The sequence below is a fragment of the Camponotus floridanus genome, unplaced genomic scaffold (assembly GCF_003227725.1).
Source record: "Camponotus floridanus strain SB8 unplaced genomic scaffold, Cflo_v7.5 scaffold2, whole genome shotgun sequence".
Classification (NCBI taxonomy): domain Eukaryota; kingdom Metazoa; phylum Arthropoda; class Insecta; order Hymenoptera; family Formicidae; genus Camponotus; species Camponotus floridanus.
In genome coordinates this window covers 6,604,785-6,621,690 of record NW_020229325.1, presented here as the reverse complement: position 1 = coordinate 6,621,690, position 16,906 = coordinate 6,604,785, and the positions used below count along the sequence as shown (strand labels likewise).

Genomic DNA, 16,906 nt, shown 5'->3' with positions numbered 1-16,906 from the left:
TATAAGCATTTTTTTCAGGTAGCCAAATTGATTAGATGCTATAGAAATGAGCAATGTGTGTGTTTTCAAAACGTATGTGTCGTCGTAAAATCATTTTATTTGAAATTATATCGATTTCAATTTACTTCGATTAGGTACGATAAACATTTGATTAACATATATTTATATATTTATTTTATATGAAAAATTTTTTCCAGCAAGAAATATATAAATATAATACTACATAATTAAATATCAAATAACAAAAATTATAAGATTTTAATAATTTTTTCTATTTTAATTGCGTGATATTATATTTATCTGTACTTTCTTGCTGAAAAGCTCCTATGAATAATGTGATTTATCATAAAAAAAAAAATGTGTGTGTGTGTGTGTGTAATAGATACTGACACATTCTCTCCCTCTCTCTCTCTCTCCCTCTTTCCCTCTCTCTCCTTCTCTACCTCCCTCTTTTCCCCCCTTCTCTTTACATTATTCTAGAAAATCGGAATTCAGAATTAGAAAGAGATATGTATATTCTTGGATGGATCTTTGTCTCTTTTTACATTATATCATCCGAACTAAAAACATTTCTTATTTTATTTATAAATTTGAGAAAAATACAATTGGAAATATAAGTTGTGAATTATTTATTTTCAATTCGTAAAATATACACATACATATGAAATCATGTTTTTTTACTATAATATTAAAATAGGACATCAATGAAGATGACAAAGATAACGATCCATCCAGCATGCGTATATCCTTTTCTACGACTTAGATCATTCTCCCTCCTTTGACAATTCACACTTCGGTACATCCTCCATATGTCTCTGCAGTCAAAGATGTCGAATGTATGCGAAACGTAACGTCACCTCGCACCGGAAATAATCCATGTAAACGCGAATTGCAAACTATACCTACACATGATAAATGCAACATATTTTTTATCGAATAATATCATCAATACAGCGTATCATTTCGGAGACAGGTATGATATATCTTTAAACATCGTAAGACGTCGCGACGGGTGTAATAAAAATGATCGTGCGTTGAAAAAATTAATGGCACGATGCGTTTGCGGGATTGAGTTTTGAAATTGACACTTGGAGAGACAAGAAATCTCTCGAAATATAAGCCTACATAAGTTATCAGTTGTCGTAATTACTCCATGTCCCGATTACGTTTTTCCACGAAAAATAATCTCGACTTTTCATAAGATATCTTTTACTAGGTTATGTTTACATTGCAAAGGTTAGGAAAAAATATTTGAACTTGTTGAAGAAAATGCAAATTTAATTAATTCTGATACAATTGATGCGAAAATGTAGCGAAAAATAATTATCATAAAGATAATTATAAAAATAATTATAAAAAATAATTATAAATGATTATTCGGCTTGAAAATACTGTACAGAAATAAATACATATGGTGCATATATAGACTAAAATATGTATTTTTTAGTTTCATATATTTTTAAAATACATAAAGAAAAAAACGTAACAATTGAAAAATGTTTGCTGTACATTATATATAGAAATATTATAAATATTCATGTACTTTATAAATATTTTATAAATATTCAAACTTATACATAGGGATACCTTATCAATATTCAAATTTATACATAAGAATACTTTATAAATATTCATGCAATTTATAAATACATTACAAATATTATTTTGTATAAATTGTTCAAAATATTTTAAACAAGAAGAAAGAAAACTTATGTTATTTCTACATGTGTTCTATTTTGTATATAATAATAAAAAGATTTGCAGCGAATTCTGAATATTATTTTATTTAGTACACTTTTATAAGTTATATGAAACATTATTTTTTAAACTATAACATTTCAAAGTTCTGTATATAAGTTTTATACAATTCATTTCAAAGCTAAGCACAATGTAAAAGTAAAATTGTTCCAAATTTGATAACTTATATATTTTGCAGAGTATAAATATATGTAATATTACAAAAATGAATGGAATTATACCTGAAATGGAACAAATTATTAGTCAACTCGAGAGAGGTACTGTAGTTACCAAATTCTTTCCGAGAAAGCGACCAGAAAAGAAAACTCTTATGATACGAAGAGAAACTAGACAAATTGTTTGGTCAAGAAGTGCAACATTTAGACCTTTTGATGGTTCAGGTAAGATTTTACTTATATCCATAAATTTGTGAATGTGAATTTATCTAATATTTCAGATATATATTTTTTGTATAGATATATTTGGAAATATATATAATTAAAAATAAATATTTGCAATAAAATTGAGATAAATATTAAAAACAAAGATACATGTAAATCTGAAGTGTAGAATAAAGACTCTTGCATGTTTATGTGGATAAATTTATAAAAATAATTAAATTTATATCATTTATATATAATATGTTATATATAATATTATGTATAAATCTTATCCAATAATCTTTAAGCAATTAAAATGAATTTTAAATTTACATTATATTTTAAATTACATTGAGGTCTTTTACATTAATAGATATTTTCTTCTTTTTATTTTTATCTCAAATATATGCATTGTTATTATTGATAATAAGATAATATTTACTAAAATTATCATAAATATTCCACATTTACAGCATATTTATTTTAGATATTTATTTACAGTGGAAATAAGAGAAGTCAAAGAAGTTAGAATAGGTAAACAATCTAAAGATTTTGAAAAATGGCCTGAGGATGCTAAGAGAATTGAAAATTTAAGGTGCTTTGTTGTATATTATGGATCAGAATTTAGACTGAAAACTCTTTCTATATCTGGTAAATATGATATATATAAATCTATTACTGTGTTTATAAATGTTAATTATTTTTATATATACAAATATATAGTATTTAATACTTAAGATATTATTTATACTTATCTCAGCTCTTAGTGAAAAAGAATGTGAATTATGGATTAAGGGATTGCGTTACTTGGTACAAGACACTATAAATGCGCCATATCCTTTACAAGTTGAAAGATGGCTTAGAAAAGAATTTTATACAATGGAAAATTCCCGTGAAACGTAAATATTCTTAATAGAATTTATTTTGTGTGTGTGAATAAAAAATTATATAATTATGTATATTTGTAATATATATATATATATATATATATATATATATATATATATATATAATTAATTATATTACTTTAATTTTTTTACTTATGCTGACTAACAGGGTCACATTGAAGGATGTGAAAGCATTTTTGCCTAGAGTTAATTGCAAAATTGCAACAAATAGACTCAGGGAATTATTTCAAGAAGTAGACACGAGAAATCGAAACGAACTTGGATTTGACGATTTTGTTATCTTGTATCATAATTTAATGTTTGATCAGAATGTATGTCTTATTATTTTATTTTGTAAATATTACAAGTTTACATCGTTTATCATAAATTATATCTTTTGCAGAATCTTGCAGATTGGCACAAACTGTTGAATTATTCCCAAATTGAACCAACTGTCACACTTCAAGAATTTCAGAACTTTTTATTAACTGAACAGCAAGATAGTTTGGGAAATAACGAATTAGAGATATCCCGTTTTATTAGAGAATATTTACAAGATCCTCAAAGGGACATACAAGAACCATATTTTACTTTCTCAGAGTTTGTAGATTTCTTATTTTCTAAGCAAAATGATATTTGGAATCAAAAGTTCAATCAAGTTTCTCAAGATATGGCTCGACCTCTTGCACATTATTGGATAGCATCATCGCATAATACGTATGTAATCTTAGTATATATAAAATGTATATAATTTTTAAAGAAGATTCTATCTCCAATAAAATCTTAACTATGAATTATAGATACTTGATGGGAGATCAAATTAGCAGCGAAAGCAGTTGTCAGGCATATGTGCGTGCGCTAAGAGCAGGATGCAGATGTATAGAGCTTGATTGTTGGGATGGTCCAGATGGAATGCCATTTATATTCCATGGACATACACTCACTACTAAAATTAAATTTTTGGATGTTATTAAAACTATTAAGGAGCATGCTTTTGCTACATCCGAGTAAGTCAAGAAAGAAATTTAAAGAAAAAGTTATTTCTATGAACTATTATCTATTATCTTCTCTATTATCTTCTATTATCTTCTCTATTAATACATTATTTATTCAGATATCCTGTTATTTTATCTATTGAGGATAACTGTACTTTACCGCAACAACGTAAAATGGCTATGAGTATGCAAGAGGTCTTTGGTGATATGCTGTTAGTTCAACCTGTTGACAAAAATGAAACTTGTTTACCTTCCCCATATGCAATGCGCAGAAAAATTTTATTAAAACACAAGAAGCTTCCCGATGGTGTCGACGAATCTTCGTTTCTTGTTCGAAATGACGAAAGTAGACAAGAGATGGATCTTAGAAATACTGTAAAAAATGGAATCCTCTATTTAGAAGATCCTATTGATAAAGAATGGAATCCTCATTTTTTTGTGTTGACACAACAAAAGTTATTTTATACAGACACATTTTCAAGAGTACAAGAAACGGAACATGATGACGATGAAGAAAGTGGTATTCGGAGATCGTCAGATGTACGATATATTCATAGATATAAAACATTATAAATATAATTATAATTTAGAAATATAATAATTTTTATTGCATTAATGCAATACATGAATTATATATATTATATAAGCATAATTATAGGGTAAAATTAAAATAATATTAAAAAGGCATTAAAATGTAATATTTAATTTTTAAAAAAGGGCGCACCGAATGACGAATTGCACTTTGGCGAAAAATGGTTTCATGGAAAATTAGCAAGAGGAAGAGAGGAGGCTGAAGAATTATTACGACACTATTCCTATCTCGGAGATGGTACTTTTCTCGTACGACAATGTGTTACATTTGTAGGTGATTATTGTTTATCGTTTTGGCGTAAAGGAAAAGTGAATCATTGTCGCATCAAGCTGAAACAAGAAATGGGTCAAACACAATATTACCTTATTGATACCAATTGTTTTGATAGCTTATATAGTTTAATCACTCATTATCGTAATCATCCACTTAGGAGCCAAGTAAGTATATCAAGAAATTAAATATTTATTTTTGAAAATAAAATTGAAAGATAATAAATCTTTGTTTCTCTCTTTTTTCCTCTGATATATAGGAATTTTTAATCACGCTGCAAGAACCGGTTCCCCAACCAAATAAACATGAAGAAAAAGAATGGTGGCATCCTGAATGCACTCGAATTGCAGCGGAAGAGATGTTAAAACGTATACCTACAGATGGTGCATTCTTAGTAAGACCTAGTGAAAGAGAAAGTAATTGCTATGCAATTTCATTTAGGTATGTTTTCTTAAAATATCATGTATAGTTTATAATTTGCTATATTAATTTTTAATTCTAATTATATTTTAATTATATTGTAATTATATTTTAATTATATTTTAATTATATTGTATTGTTATAGAGCAGAAAAGAAAATAAAACATTGTAAAATAAAACTTGAAGGCAGGCTCTATACCACTGGAACTGTACAGTTTGAAAGCTTAGTTGAGTTAATCAATTATTACGAACGACGTCCATTATATAAAAAGATTAAATTGAGCCATCCAGTTAATCAAGATATTATCAGAAGAATGGGATTGGTATGCAATTTTGTAGTTTTCTTTCATTTTTTTAAGACATAAGCAAAAAAATTCATCTAAATATTAAAAGTATAAAGAATACATTAATTGTTTCTTTTCTTTTTTATTTAGGATAATGATGATGGATCTGTTTATGGCATCCCAGGTTATATGGATCCTACAAGCTTTACATCAAAAGTAAGTACAAGATCATAAATTATTAAATCAATAAGATTATTGAATTTGTGTGTGGATGTGTGTGTATGTGTGTGTGTGTGTGTATACATATATAATATGTAAATATTTATTATTTCATAATAGCTATATAATTTTAATAAGATAAATTGAATTATTTTGTGTATAAAGATTACAGTTAAGGCTATTTATGATTATAAGGCTAAAAGAGAGGATGAATTGACATTAGTGAAGCATGCTATAATTACTAATGTCAATGTGCAACGTGGAGGATGGTGGAGGGGTGATTATGGTGGTAAAAAACAACATTGGTTTCCTGCTAATTATGTGGAAGAAATCGATGAACAAGAAAATCAAGGAGATGTAAGTTCTGAATTTTATATTTGATATTATATATATGAAATAGCAAAGGCTCTAATGACATCAAATTCCCTATATATATATATATATATATATATATATATATATATATATATATATATATTGTATCACATATATTTTGTTTAATACAAGAATATTTTTTTTAGTCCGCAGATTCCATGATGCTTGGTAGTTTGCAAAAAGGTTCATTAGATATCATGGGTGCTGTAGTAGAACTAACAGTCGGGGAGAGATTAGGTTTGGAATGGATTTTAAGGATACAAAATCCTAGTATGTGTTCAGTATTCGAAGTCGCTACACCATCGAAGGATACCGCCTTAGAATGGATGTCAAGTATCAAAGAGACTGCACAAAATGCAAGTGTTAGGGTATGTAATAATTTATATAACTTATAAAATTTAGATATTATAAATGGGTATGTACATTTCATCCATATTATTTATTTATTTATTTATTTTAGGAAAGTCAGCATAAAGAAATGGAGAGAGCATGGAGAATAGCCAAGGAAATGTCTAATCTTATAGTATACTGTAGATCAGTTGCATTTAACATAGAACGAATAAGAACTAAGGGATTTACATTCAATGAAATGAGTAGCTTCCCGGAAACAAAGGCTGAAAAATTAATGTGTCAACAAGAAAATAAATTTTTTATAAAGTATCATCAGGTATACAAATAGATGAAATGAATGTCGAAACATGTGAATGAGAATGAGAATAGATTATTAAAAAACAAATTATTTATTTTATAGATTCAATTTAGCAGAGTTTATCCAAAGGGTCAACGTATTGATTCATCTAATTATAATCCTGTACCAATGTGGAATGCTGGTTGTCAGATGGTAGCTTTGAATTATCAGACTGGAGACAAATCAATGCAATTGAATCAAGCTAAATTTAAAGAGAATGGCAATTGTGGTTATTTATTGAAACCAGAATTCATGTTTAGACAAGACTTTAATCCATATGATAAAAATACATTGTATGGAGTTGAATCACTTAAAATCTGCTTGAAAGTTATTGGAGCTAGACATTTAATGAAATCAGGAAGAGGCACTGCCAGTCCATCCATTGAAGTCGAAATTATTGGTGCAGATTTTGACTCTGGAACAAAATTAACAACAAAGACAATACGTAAATATATTTTATTATCTTGAATTGTCATTTTATTAGATGATATGGTAATTTAATTAATATAATATATTAATACAATTACAAAAAATATAATTCTTAAACTTGCAGCGGATAACGGATTTAATCCAATGTGGAATGAAACATGTGAATTTGAGATATTTAATCCATATTTTGCTCTTATACGATTTTTAGTACAAGACGAAGATATGTTTGGTGATAGTAATTTCATAGGACAAGCTACTTATCCAGTGAGTACTTTATTAATTGTATTAAAAATATTTATGTTTAGTATCAAATAGGGTATTTTTGTTTGATCTTTGTCTGAATTAAAAAAAAATTAATGTTCTAATTTTTAGGTGCGTTGTTTAAGAACGGGATATAGAAGTGTTCCATTAAAAAACGTATATAGCGAAGATCTTGAGCTTGCTTCTTTATTAGTACATATTAAAATTATAACATCATCGATAATAAGAAATGCCATCTAAAGAGTTACTTGCTATAATAATCGATAATAATCTATACATTTAAATTAAAATCTCTTATTGAGATTTGTTGTTCAGTATAGTCACATACATAATGCATAAAATAGATTGACAAAAAGTTAAATCTACATTATAAAATATTCAATTGGTAAAGATTGGTGAAAATACCAAATTAGCATAATTATGTGTAAGTATCTTATACAATTATAGTAAATATTTTGCATAATTGCATATGAATCAGTATTAATTTTCCATTCATATGTAGATATATAAGTATTATATTAATATCTATATATTATTCCAGATAAAGCAAAAAACTATCATGAATGATATATGTCATAATGTAGTATACAATGGCATAAAATCAACATATGTTAGGTCAAACATATCGTTAGAAGACTGTATATAGTTATATTGTACACACACTTTACAAGTTAACTCTACAGATTATATAAGAATATTATAAAAATTTATTAGAAATATTTCTATAATTGGAGTCTGAATAAAACAGAGAATTGAACATTCTGATGCATTCTCTCATGAAAAGAGAGACAGACAAAATAAATGATGAAATGAGGAATTAAGAAATTTTTTAATTAAAAAAATGGCTCTAATATAAAGTAGGAAGACAATATGTGCAAACGTGATCTAGAATAGGTAGATTTTATTACTATGATATATATAGATATTTTGATTGCCTAGCCTATAATGTATTTAATTTTTTTCTATATATGGTGAGGTTTTTTAATAATACATACGTATGTACATACATACATATATATACGTACACACATATATATACACACACAAATATAAAAACATACATACATAGATACACACAATTGGTAAAACATAATGATTTATTATATATATATATATATATATATATATATATATATATATATATATATGTGAGAAATAATTTTCATTACATATCATGTATAATGTGATTGAACAATATTTCTTTATAATAATTTATCAAATTACTATATTTTATAGTAATATTAAAATAATGCTTAATATTGATTGGAAAGAATAGTTAAAGTGAAAGTTTAATTGAAACAAAAGAAATGTAATAACACAGCATAAATACAATTATTTCTAGTAATATCATATCATAAATGTGCAATATGATTGCATTTAATATAAAATAAAATATTATATATTATATTTATTTGGTTCTTTAAATATTGATATTGAGTGTGCAATAATAGCAAAAAACATATCATATATGCTTGCCTACAATCTATCAATGGCTGTCAGTAAAATTAACATAAATTTATTCTTATGTAAAACTAATAGATATTAACACAAAGAAGTCCGGCGAAATTTAAATTTATTACTAATAGATATATTTTACCTGTCTAATTATGCTAGAAATGTGCAAAACTTTAGTCTAAAATGCATAGACATCATTGATGATAAAGACTATCATATCATTCAATACTATTGTTATGACGCAATTTATTTTCCTTATAACTGATAAATAATGCTCAATTAATAAGTGTCAATTTTTTCGATTATGTGTGATAAGTGAATATTTTTAATATTCTGTCCTTGGCAGAAAACGTCTTCCCTAATAATTGCGCATATATATATATATATATATATATATATATATATATATATATACACACACACACATTGGTGAACAACAGTGTAAATGTTGTAAATAAATAAATATATATATATATATATATATATACAATTTTTTTTATTTACAATATCTATACTGATATCTATCAATGAATTTTTTCCCGACTATAGCATACTAGAGCCAATGTTGCAATTCTGTTACATGTTTCGAGATTATAATGCATGTAGTATCTTATCTTAATCATTGAGTACATTTTAAAAATATATAGTATTCGTATAATTAATTTTAAAAATATGCGTTCACTGTGCCTGTACTTTGTACTATGAGCGATATGATTAGATATATCTATTGAGGATAAATGCACGTAAGTCTATGATAAGTTTTGCTTTGTTACAAATGCGATTATTAGCATATTGATTTAAATAGTTCCGTATTGGTATTATCGATCATAAACCACTTAAAAAAGGAAACGAGAGAAGAAAAGTATGAGTGTAGATATGTTCGTTATTCTATTATTATGGTATACACACAGAGTATAAGAAATAAATTTCTATATGCGTTTATTTCTTGTATTTTACATAGAAAAGATCTTTAGAGAATGAAAATAAAGATAAAATACAGTAACAATAATAATATAATTGAAACATAATGTATATATGTGTTATAAATTGTACCCGTATACAATTATTGTTTTTTTACAAAGTTTTTTTAAGATATTCGTCAAACAAAAATACAGAGACTGATGCATCACGCTCACTTAACAAATTCTTAAAGTCGTTTGAATAGCCCGCGAGGTCTCTCACACGTTCGGACAATGATTCCGTGAAATGGTCTTCGATGTAATGAGCGACATCTGCATCTTGCGAGGTATGATGTTGCGCTTGATTATGGATACGTAACGCTTCTTTGGCGAGTTGCTTCTCGCTATCGAGCGCTTTAGCCAGACTATTCATTTCGGTCAGTTCCAAAATTTTACTGTCCTTGACCTGTAAACAATGATAATATCAATAATGTCTTCTTTCTTTTTCCTACAAGAACAAAACGAGTGAAAACAAACAGATATATATTTACAGATTTCTTAAAGCGTGGAAGCTGATTGAGGTCCATCTTTCCACCACGTCTTGTAATGTATTTGATTAAATCTATCGCGTCTGCCCATGATTGATCTGAAAGTTTGCGATACAGTCCCTTAAATCCGTCTCGACTCGCTTCATAATTGCCAAAATGTGTAGACATCAGCAGAAATTCAAAACTTGTTTCGATATTAGCATTTACAAATGATTGCAAGTCAGCCTGAAGCGTATCAATAGCTCCATATTGAGCATTACAGTTTAATGTTAATCCACCACCTAAAAGTATCAAAAAGAATGTATTTTTCTTAAAACTATATAAACACAATTTCATTGAATTAGAATAGTCAATTTTTTATAGAATAGAATATAGTCAATTGTTATATATATATATATAATCATACATTTTTACATCAGAAAGTTATAGAAGCGATAAAATGATCCCATTCAAAATTACATAGCTTTTTAAAATTATTACATCTTTTTAATATTCTTAATTTTAATATTATTAAATTTTTGTGAAGAATTAATGGTAGTATCTCCACATACTTTTAGGATTAGTGCTGCAAGCATTCTCAACATCACTGTAACAGAATTCTGCAGAAACAGTCAGCAGAAGGACAGAAAAGATTCCCAAGAACAACATCTTTGCTAAAATTTACAAAAATAAATATCAATGAACACTCATACAGATTTAATAAAATGTTTCATGTTCCTAAATTAGCTATAGATTAGCCTACATATCTCGCGTAGATATTAAGAATCAATAAAAAAATTTTCAATTTTAAGAATATTACAATTAACTTTTGTTGCTTCGAACTTATCTCGCCCTATAAAAAGTATCTACCGATTACATAAATACGGTAATAAATAGTATATAAATAAGATAATAAAAGTTTTTATTTACGACGATGTTTTGAAGTCGAAAGAAAAAAAAAACAAATGCACGATAGATTTGTTCTTTTTTCTGAACTAGAATAATATAAAATAAGATAAATATATAAGTTTAAAAGAAAGGAATAACAAGAAACGCCAAAAATTTAGCTAAAACGTATAAATCTAATGCGTATATAATCCTGATCATAATCCTGTCAGACGCAAATGAAAGAAACTCGAAAAGTAGCGCAATCGAATTCGAGATGACTCAAAGATTGATCGCAAGATAACAGTCAACGATTTTTTCGAAGAACTACGTATTTTATGCGCATAATCGCTCGACCCACGAACTTTACGGTACTTAACAAAGTGCGTAGTATCTATGACTCATGCACAAAGATCAAAAAAACGCCCTCGCGGGCGATATGATATTTTTTTATTTACGTACGTGCGAGGAAGTAGTATTATCAAAGTAGATTCTCTGGAATAATTTTTCTCTCTCTCACTCTCTCTCGTCAAGATCGGTCCGCAACGGCTGATGGGAAGTAACGTGAATACTCTCGCTTCGACGTTATCCCAACAATGAACGTTACACAGCGTAGCACAGCGCTTTTCACTCGGTCATAGTCAGCTGATAGGAGGAGGGGTAGAGCGGCACCGGCGCAGGCGCAGCAGCTGCGCGCGCCGCGCGTTTGACAGGCGAGACGGGTGGTGGGAAAGTGAGAGGGAGAGATTCCAAGGGTCTTCTACTCCTCTCCGCCCCACTTCACCCCATCCTAGCGGTTAAAGTGCGAATATCGCGCGTCCATGAGACATTGTTAGGTGATCGATGACTGCGTAAGAAGCGTTCAGTCTCCGTACTTTCTTATCTAAAAGCTCCGAAAGCAGCCTTCTATACCAGTGCGTATAAAGGTTGCTTCTGAACGAGGCGGACGAGCCATCAGCGTATTCATCCATCCAGCTCGACTTTTCGACGTTATTTTCGCTTTTCCGAAATTCGTCACATAACCTCTTCGCTCGATTTCACAATCGAACCATGAAGCTGTTTTGCGTCTTCCTTGTCGCCCTGGCCTGCGTCGGCGGAACGATGGGAAATGGACTCAAGTGTAAGTTGCTATTTTATTTTCTTCTTGGATTTCCGTCCATCGGACGAGATATTACGGATATCAATTTATAAATACAAATATATAATTTATGCAAGATTATATATGATTTTCTTTTATATATATTTTCTCTCTCTCTCTCTCTCTCTCTTTTTCTTTATTCTTTCTTTTCTCTCTTCTATAACACGAAGTTTGTTCTTTTTAACTGAATCAGAACGGAATAGTTTAGTATAAGGTAGATATATGTTTAGAAATTCGAAGGGAAACAAAAGGCAGAACGAAAAGTTTAACTAAAAAGAATAAATTACGTTAAATTTCTGGACACGCGGTATTGCGTAGAAACATTATGACGTCATGTTTGAGAACGTTGACATTCGACGCTGTTCCATATCTTTTCTCCGCCTCTCCGATATGGAAAATAATTTTCGTTCGATTAAATTACTATTGTGATCTTTCGTTATTTCTGCAACGAAACGTTATTTCGAATTGAGATATAAAAGGAAGGAATATTATGAGTTTGCATGAAACATTCTCCTTGTTTGTTTCACAGAATAATAGAATGACTACGCATAAAGTAAAGTAAGCGTGATATGTACATGATGGTTTGTTTTGATGGAACAACCTTATCCAAGCTCTTTCAATAGATCAGAGATTGTTACGAATGTTTGTTTCTCATATCAAGACTCTTTGTCTCTATCTTCGCATTTAGATTAAAAGTAAAAGGAATCTGCGTCGTTCGTCTCCGTAATAAATATTACTAATAAATATTTTATACAAATACGAGTACTGTAATGGAAAATTGAAATCTTCCACAATAATTTGATCAGTGCAAATATTTCAATGTTTATTGAAATGTTTGTTTCCATTTCTGAATGTTTATTGAAACTGTTTCAATTTCAAGACAATATTATTCGCTAAAGCTCTTATCTTTGTATATGTTATAAAATGTTAATGTTGCAATTTTAGATGGCCTTATTAAGTACATGTTATTAATGAGTCATGCATATTCTTATTAGAATTAGCAGAAAAATTGATAAAAAATAACTATCACAATTTCAAGGACAATCTTTGTCCCTTTCTGATTCATGATCATCGATGATGTTTGTTACTTTAAAAGCCTTGCGCAATAAACTGGGCAAGTGATGAAATATCTATAACGCATATACATCATAAACTAACTGTATGTTAAATTGCACAATGCTGATGTGTCGTATTTAAAATTACCAAAGCTTAATTGCAGGGACAATATATAAATGTATATAAATGTATTTAATTATGATAGTTAACAATTTTTTTCCAAGTGTTTTTGCAGTAAATTACAGAATGAAGATATATCTTAATAATTAATATAATCCCTCTTGCAGTTGTATCTATTTTTAAAGTCAATAACAAGTTAATTGCTCTTTTTTGACGCATGCCTTTAACGTATATCTCAACATAATTTCCAATATTACTTATATCTACACTGTTTTTACATCCAGATTGCACAATTTTATCAAGTCTATTTTTATATCTATATATATGACCTGATTCAGTATTTATCATTTTACAAAATAGAGACGTGGATCGAGCTAAATGGCCAGAAAAGATCAGGAAATCAACATCATTGCCGTTATCAGTATATGATAAGGACGTGACTGTATGGTCACTTTAGTACGCAGTTATCTGAGCTTTGTTCCCTGGTTCATATCAATATGCATACGCGATTATTTCAAATATTATGTGGAACTTGTTAAAGCTAATATGAACAAACAATTGATTTTCTATGAAAGTTTATATAAAAAAGTAAAAGAGAGAATAAAATAATATTCTTTTTATTTTATTTTACAATATATTTATTTAAATGAAGTTTAATCTATTATTTTATATATACAAGGGAAAAAATAAAATATTTTTGTTTGTGTTTTTTGTATAATTGATGTAATTTTTAATTTTCTTATATAATATAATAAATTTATAATTTTTACAAATAATATATATATATATATATATATATATATATATATATATGTATATAACATTTGTATACGTAAAATGTAAAATTTAATTTAAAAATATCATATTGCAGTGCCATCAATCATTTGGAAAAGATGTTTATTTATAGATTGTAATAGTAAAAAATGTCAAACAAATATAATTAATACTTGTCATACATGTATGATATGTGATAAATTAAATCTCGTCATCACTAATTATCTTGTTTTGTATAAAGATAATTTTAATGAAAAGTTATATAATGACACGTATATTATATTGACAATATTCTTTCCATTTTTACAATTTTTTTATTCATTAAATTCAATAAATTGTTTTTGATTAGTAATTGTTACTCTTGATTCATTATCATATATATTCATACATATTCTATTATAATATAATTGTATATAAAAAAGATTTAATTCATAATATAAATACACATTTATTTATGCATATACTAATATCTCACATCAATTTCACATCATGTAAAATAATATTTTATTAACAGTTAATTTTTTAAAAATATCTATTAAAATATAGATATATTAATGTAACCATTTTAGTAACAATTAATGACTCAAAGCAATTTACATTTATACATAATCATACATAATTATATAATTAAATCACATGTAGCAAAAATGTTTACTCCTATAACAGATTTGCCTTTTATCTTACAATTAGTTAAATAATATCTTATCTATGCAGGAAAAGATGCTATCGACATTACAATGATCAATCAAACTGATAAAGTATTTCATTTTCTGATAATATATCGATAAAATAATTAATAATAATAATTTGCTATTGAAAATTGATTATTACACAATATAACGGAAATTTTATCAGAAGCAATAATTGTTATAAACTTTTATTGTATAATCATTAATCAAAATTTTTACTCTATTCCTTTTTAGGTACACTTAAACCTGCCAATGTACCAACATCATGGATAGATATCGTTGATCCATGCGTAAAAGTCATGGAATCTCAAGTCAAAACCGAAATCGCAGCTGCCATGAAATATCTCGCAATGGTACATAAATTCTGATTTATTTATATATTTTAATCTGACATATAACTATTATGACTTATTAAATTAATAAAAATAATTTATATTACATATATATTTAATATTTTCTTGTTAGGGCGCTCACTTTGCACGAGATACTATAAATCGCCCAGGTTTTAGCAAATTCTTTTTTGAAAGTGCAAGCGAAGAGAGGGAACATGCAATAAAAATCATTGAATATTTGCTGATGCGTGGGCAACTTACAAATGATGTTAGTAAACTCCTCAAGTTTCCTGTGGTGGGTATTTTTTTGTGGCCATTGCACATTTTAAGACAATTATATGTAAATTATAAAGAGATAAATTTTAGATAAAATAGATTTTAATTAATATATATAAATAATATATTATAGATTTTAAATAACAATGATACAAATATTCGTCAAGAGTGGCTCAGTGCAGAAGAAGCTCTCAGTGATGCTTTGAAATTAGAAGCTGAAGTTACACGTAGCATTCGTAACATAATCATAACTTGCGAGAATCCAAAAGAAACGGAGACATCTTCTTTCAATGATTATCACGTGAGTATTGTGAACAAAGCAGAAAATTGATTTTATAAGAAAAATAATATTCATTATTGATATATCGTGATTTTTTTTTAGTTGGTGGACTACCTCATTACTGACTTCTTGGAGGAGCAACATAAGGGACAACGTGATCTCGCCGGCAAACTCTCAACTTTAGGAAAAATGATGCAAACACACGGACAATTGGGAGAATTTTTGTTTGATAAAAAACTGTTGAACGGTGAAATCTAAATTTTGATGATTGAGATTTGTTCAATTCGAAATATTTTTATAGAAATAGATGTTTATAAAAATTATGATGGCCATATTTAGAATATTGATAATTAATACAATGTAATATTATTGATTTACATTATTGCATTATGCACATTTATTTGTATTTTTGCTATAAAATGTGAATGATTTTTATATAGAATGTTTTTCTAAATATGGTCTATAATATATAAAAATATTTCAAATAAGATATTTGTTAATTCATGATAATACATATTATCCTTGATAAATAAACATTATTTTGAAATGCTCATATCAGCGGTAATTTTTTATTTGTGTAACACTTTCTGTGTCAATTTACATCTTAACTGAAAATAAATTAATATATAAGCTATTTAAAAAGATATAAATTATTAATGAGATATATAACTCGCGAAAAAGTTATACATTCTTTGTAATTAGAATTGATAAAAAGTTAAATTCTAGTAATAAGGGGAATTTCGTTACTATATCAATTATCTATTTGTGCATCAAGTTTTACTTTGTGCTTCCTTTTGTATTTTTCTTCTTTTTCATCCAGTAATAAGATGACAAGTGGAAAATTCTTTATTAAGTTTATGATTATGTATATTATTTCCTTCTTGGATTTCCATTTATTGAAGTCGGATATATCAATATAAATAATTTCATTAAGCCAA

The 16,906-nt window shown here is 27.4% G+C and overlaps 3 protein-coding genes across 5 annotated transcripts; 2 read left to right on the top strand and 1 right to left on the bottom strand.

Annotated features, from left to right (window-relative positions):
- The first annotated feature begins 708 nt into the window (after positions 1 to 708).
- Positions 709 to 8,482, top strand: LOC105257806 (1-phosphatidylinositol 4,5-bisphosphate phosphodiesterase gamma-1). 3 transcript variants are annotated; one of them, XM_025408131.1, is made up of 19 exons: positions 709 to 973; positions 1,937 to 2,138; positions 2,619 to 2,768; positions 2,878 to 3,016; positions 3,174 to 3,336; positions 3,408 to 3,721; positions 3,805 to 4,011; positions 4,119 to 4,539; positions 4,717 to 5,028; positions 5,121 to 5,302; positions 5,427 to 5,604; positions 5,716 to 5,781; positions 5,980 to 6,141; positions 6,306 to 6,527; positions 6,620 to 6,826; positions 6,911 to 7,292; positions 7,401 to 7,540; positions 7,649 to 7,961; positions 8,079 to 8,482. In XM_025408131.1, the coding sequence occupies exons 2-18, from the start codon at positions 1,964 to 1,966 to the stop codon at positions 7,775 to 7,777; spliced, it is 3,549 nt and encodes a 1,182-aa protein (XP_025263916.1). In that variant the 5' UTR covers positions 709 to 973; positions 1,937 to 1,963; the 3' UTR covers positions 7,778 to 7,961; positions 8,079 to 8,482. The 3 variants fall into 3 exon arrangements, with proteins under 3 accessions (XP_025263916.1, XP_025263914.1, XP_025263915.1); XM_025408129.1 differs by having other exon boundaries at positions 5,950 to 6,141; XM_025408130.1 differs by having other exon boundaries at positions 709 to 1,236; positions 5,950 to 6,141.
- A 1,432-nt stretch (positions 8,483 to 9,914) lies between these two features.
- Positions 9,915 to 11,959, bottom strand: LOC105257781 (ferritin heavy polypeptide-like 17). The gene is made up of 4 exons (XM_011268638.2): positions 11,766 to 11,959; positions 10,991 to 11,092; positions 10,443 to 10,720; positions 9,915 to 10,357 (listed from the first exon to the last, which is right to left on the bottom strand). The coding sequence occupies exons 2-4, from the start codon at positions 11,085 to 11,087 to the stop codon at positions 10,067 to 10,069; spliced, it is 666 nt and encodes a 221-aa protein (XP_011266940.1). The 5' UTR covers positions 11,088 to 11,092; positions 11,766 to 11,959; the 3' UTR covers positions 9,915 to 10,066.
- A 160-nt stretch (positions 11,960 to 12,119) lies between these two features.
- On the top strand, positions 12,120 to 16,323 carry LOC105257780 (ferritin subunit). The gene is made up of 5 exons (XM_011268637.2): positions 12,120 to 12,423; positions 15,315 to 15,433; positions 15,546 to 15,707; positions 15,822 to 15,989; positions 16,071 to 16,323. The coding sequence occupies exons 1-5, from the start codon at positions 12,354 to 12,356 to the stop codon at positions 16,224 to 16,226; spliced, it is 675 nt and encodes a 224-aa protein (XP_011266939.2). The 5' UTR covers positions 12,120 to 12,353; the 3' UTR covers positions 16,227 to 16,323.
- The last annotated feature ends 583 nt before the right edge of the window (positions 16,324 to 16,906 follow it).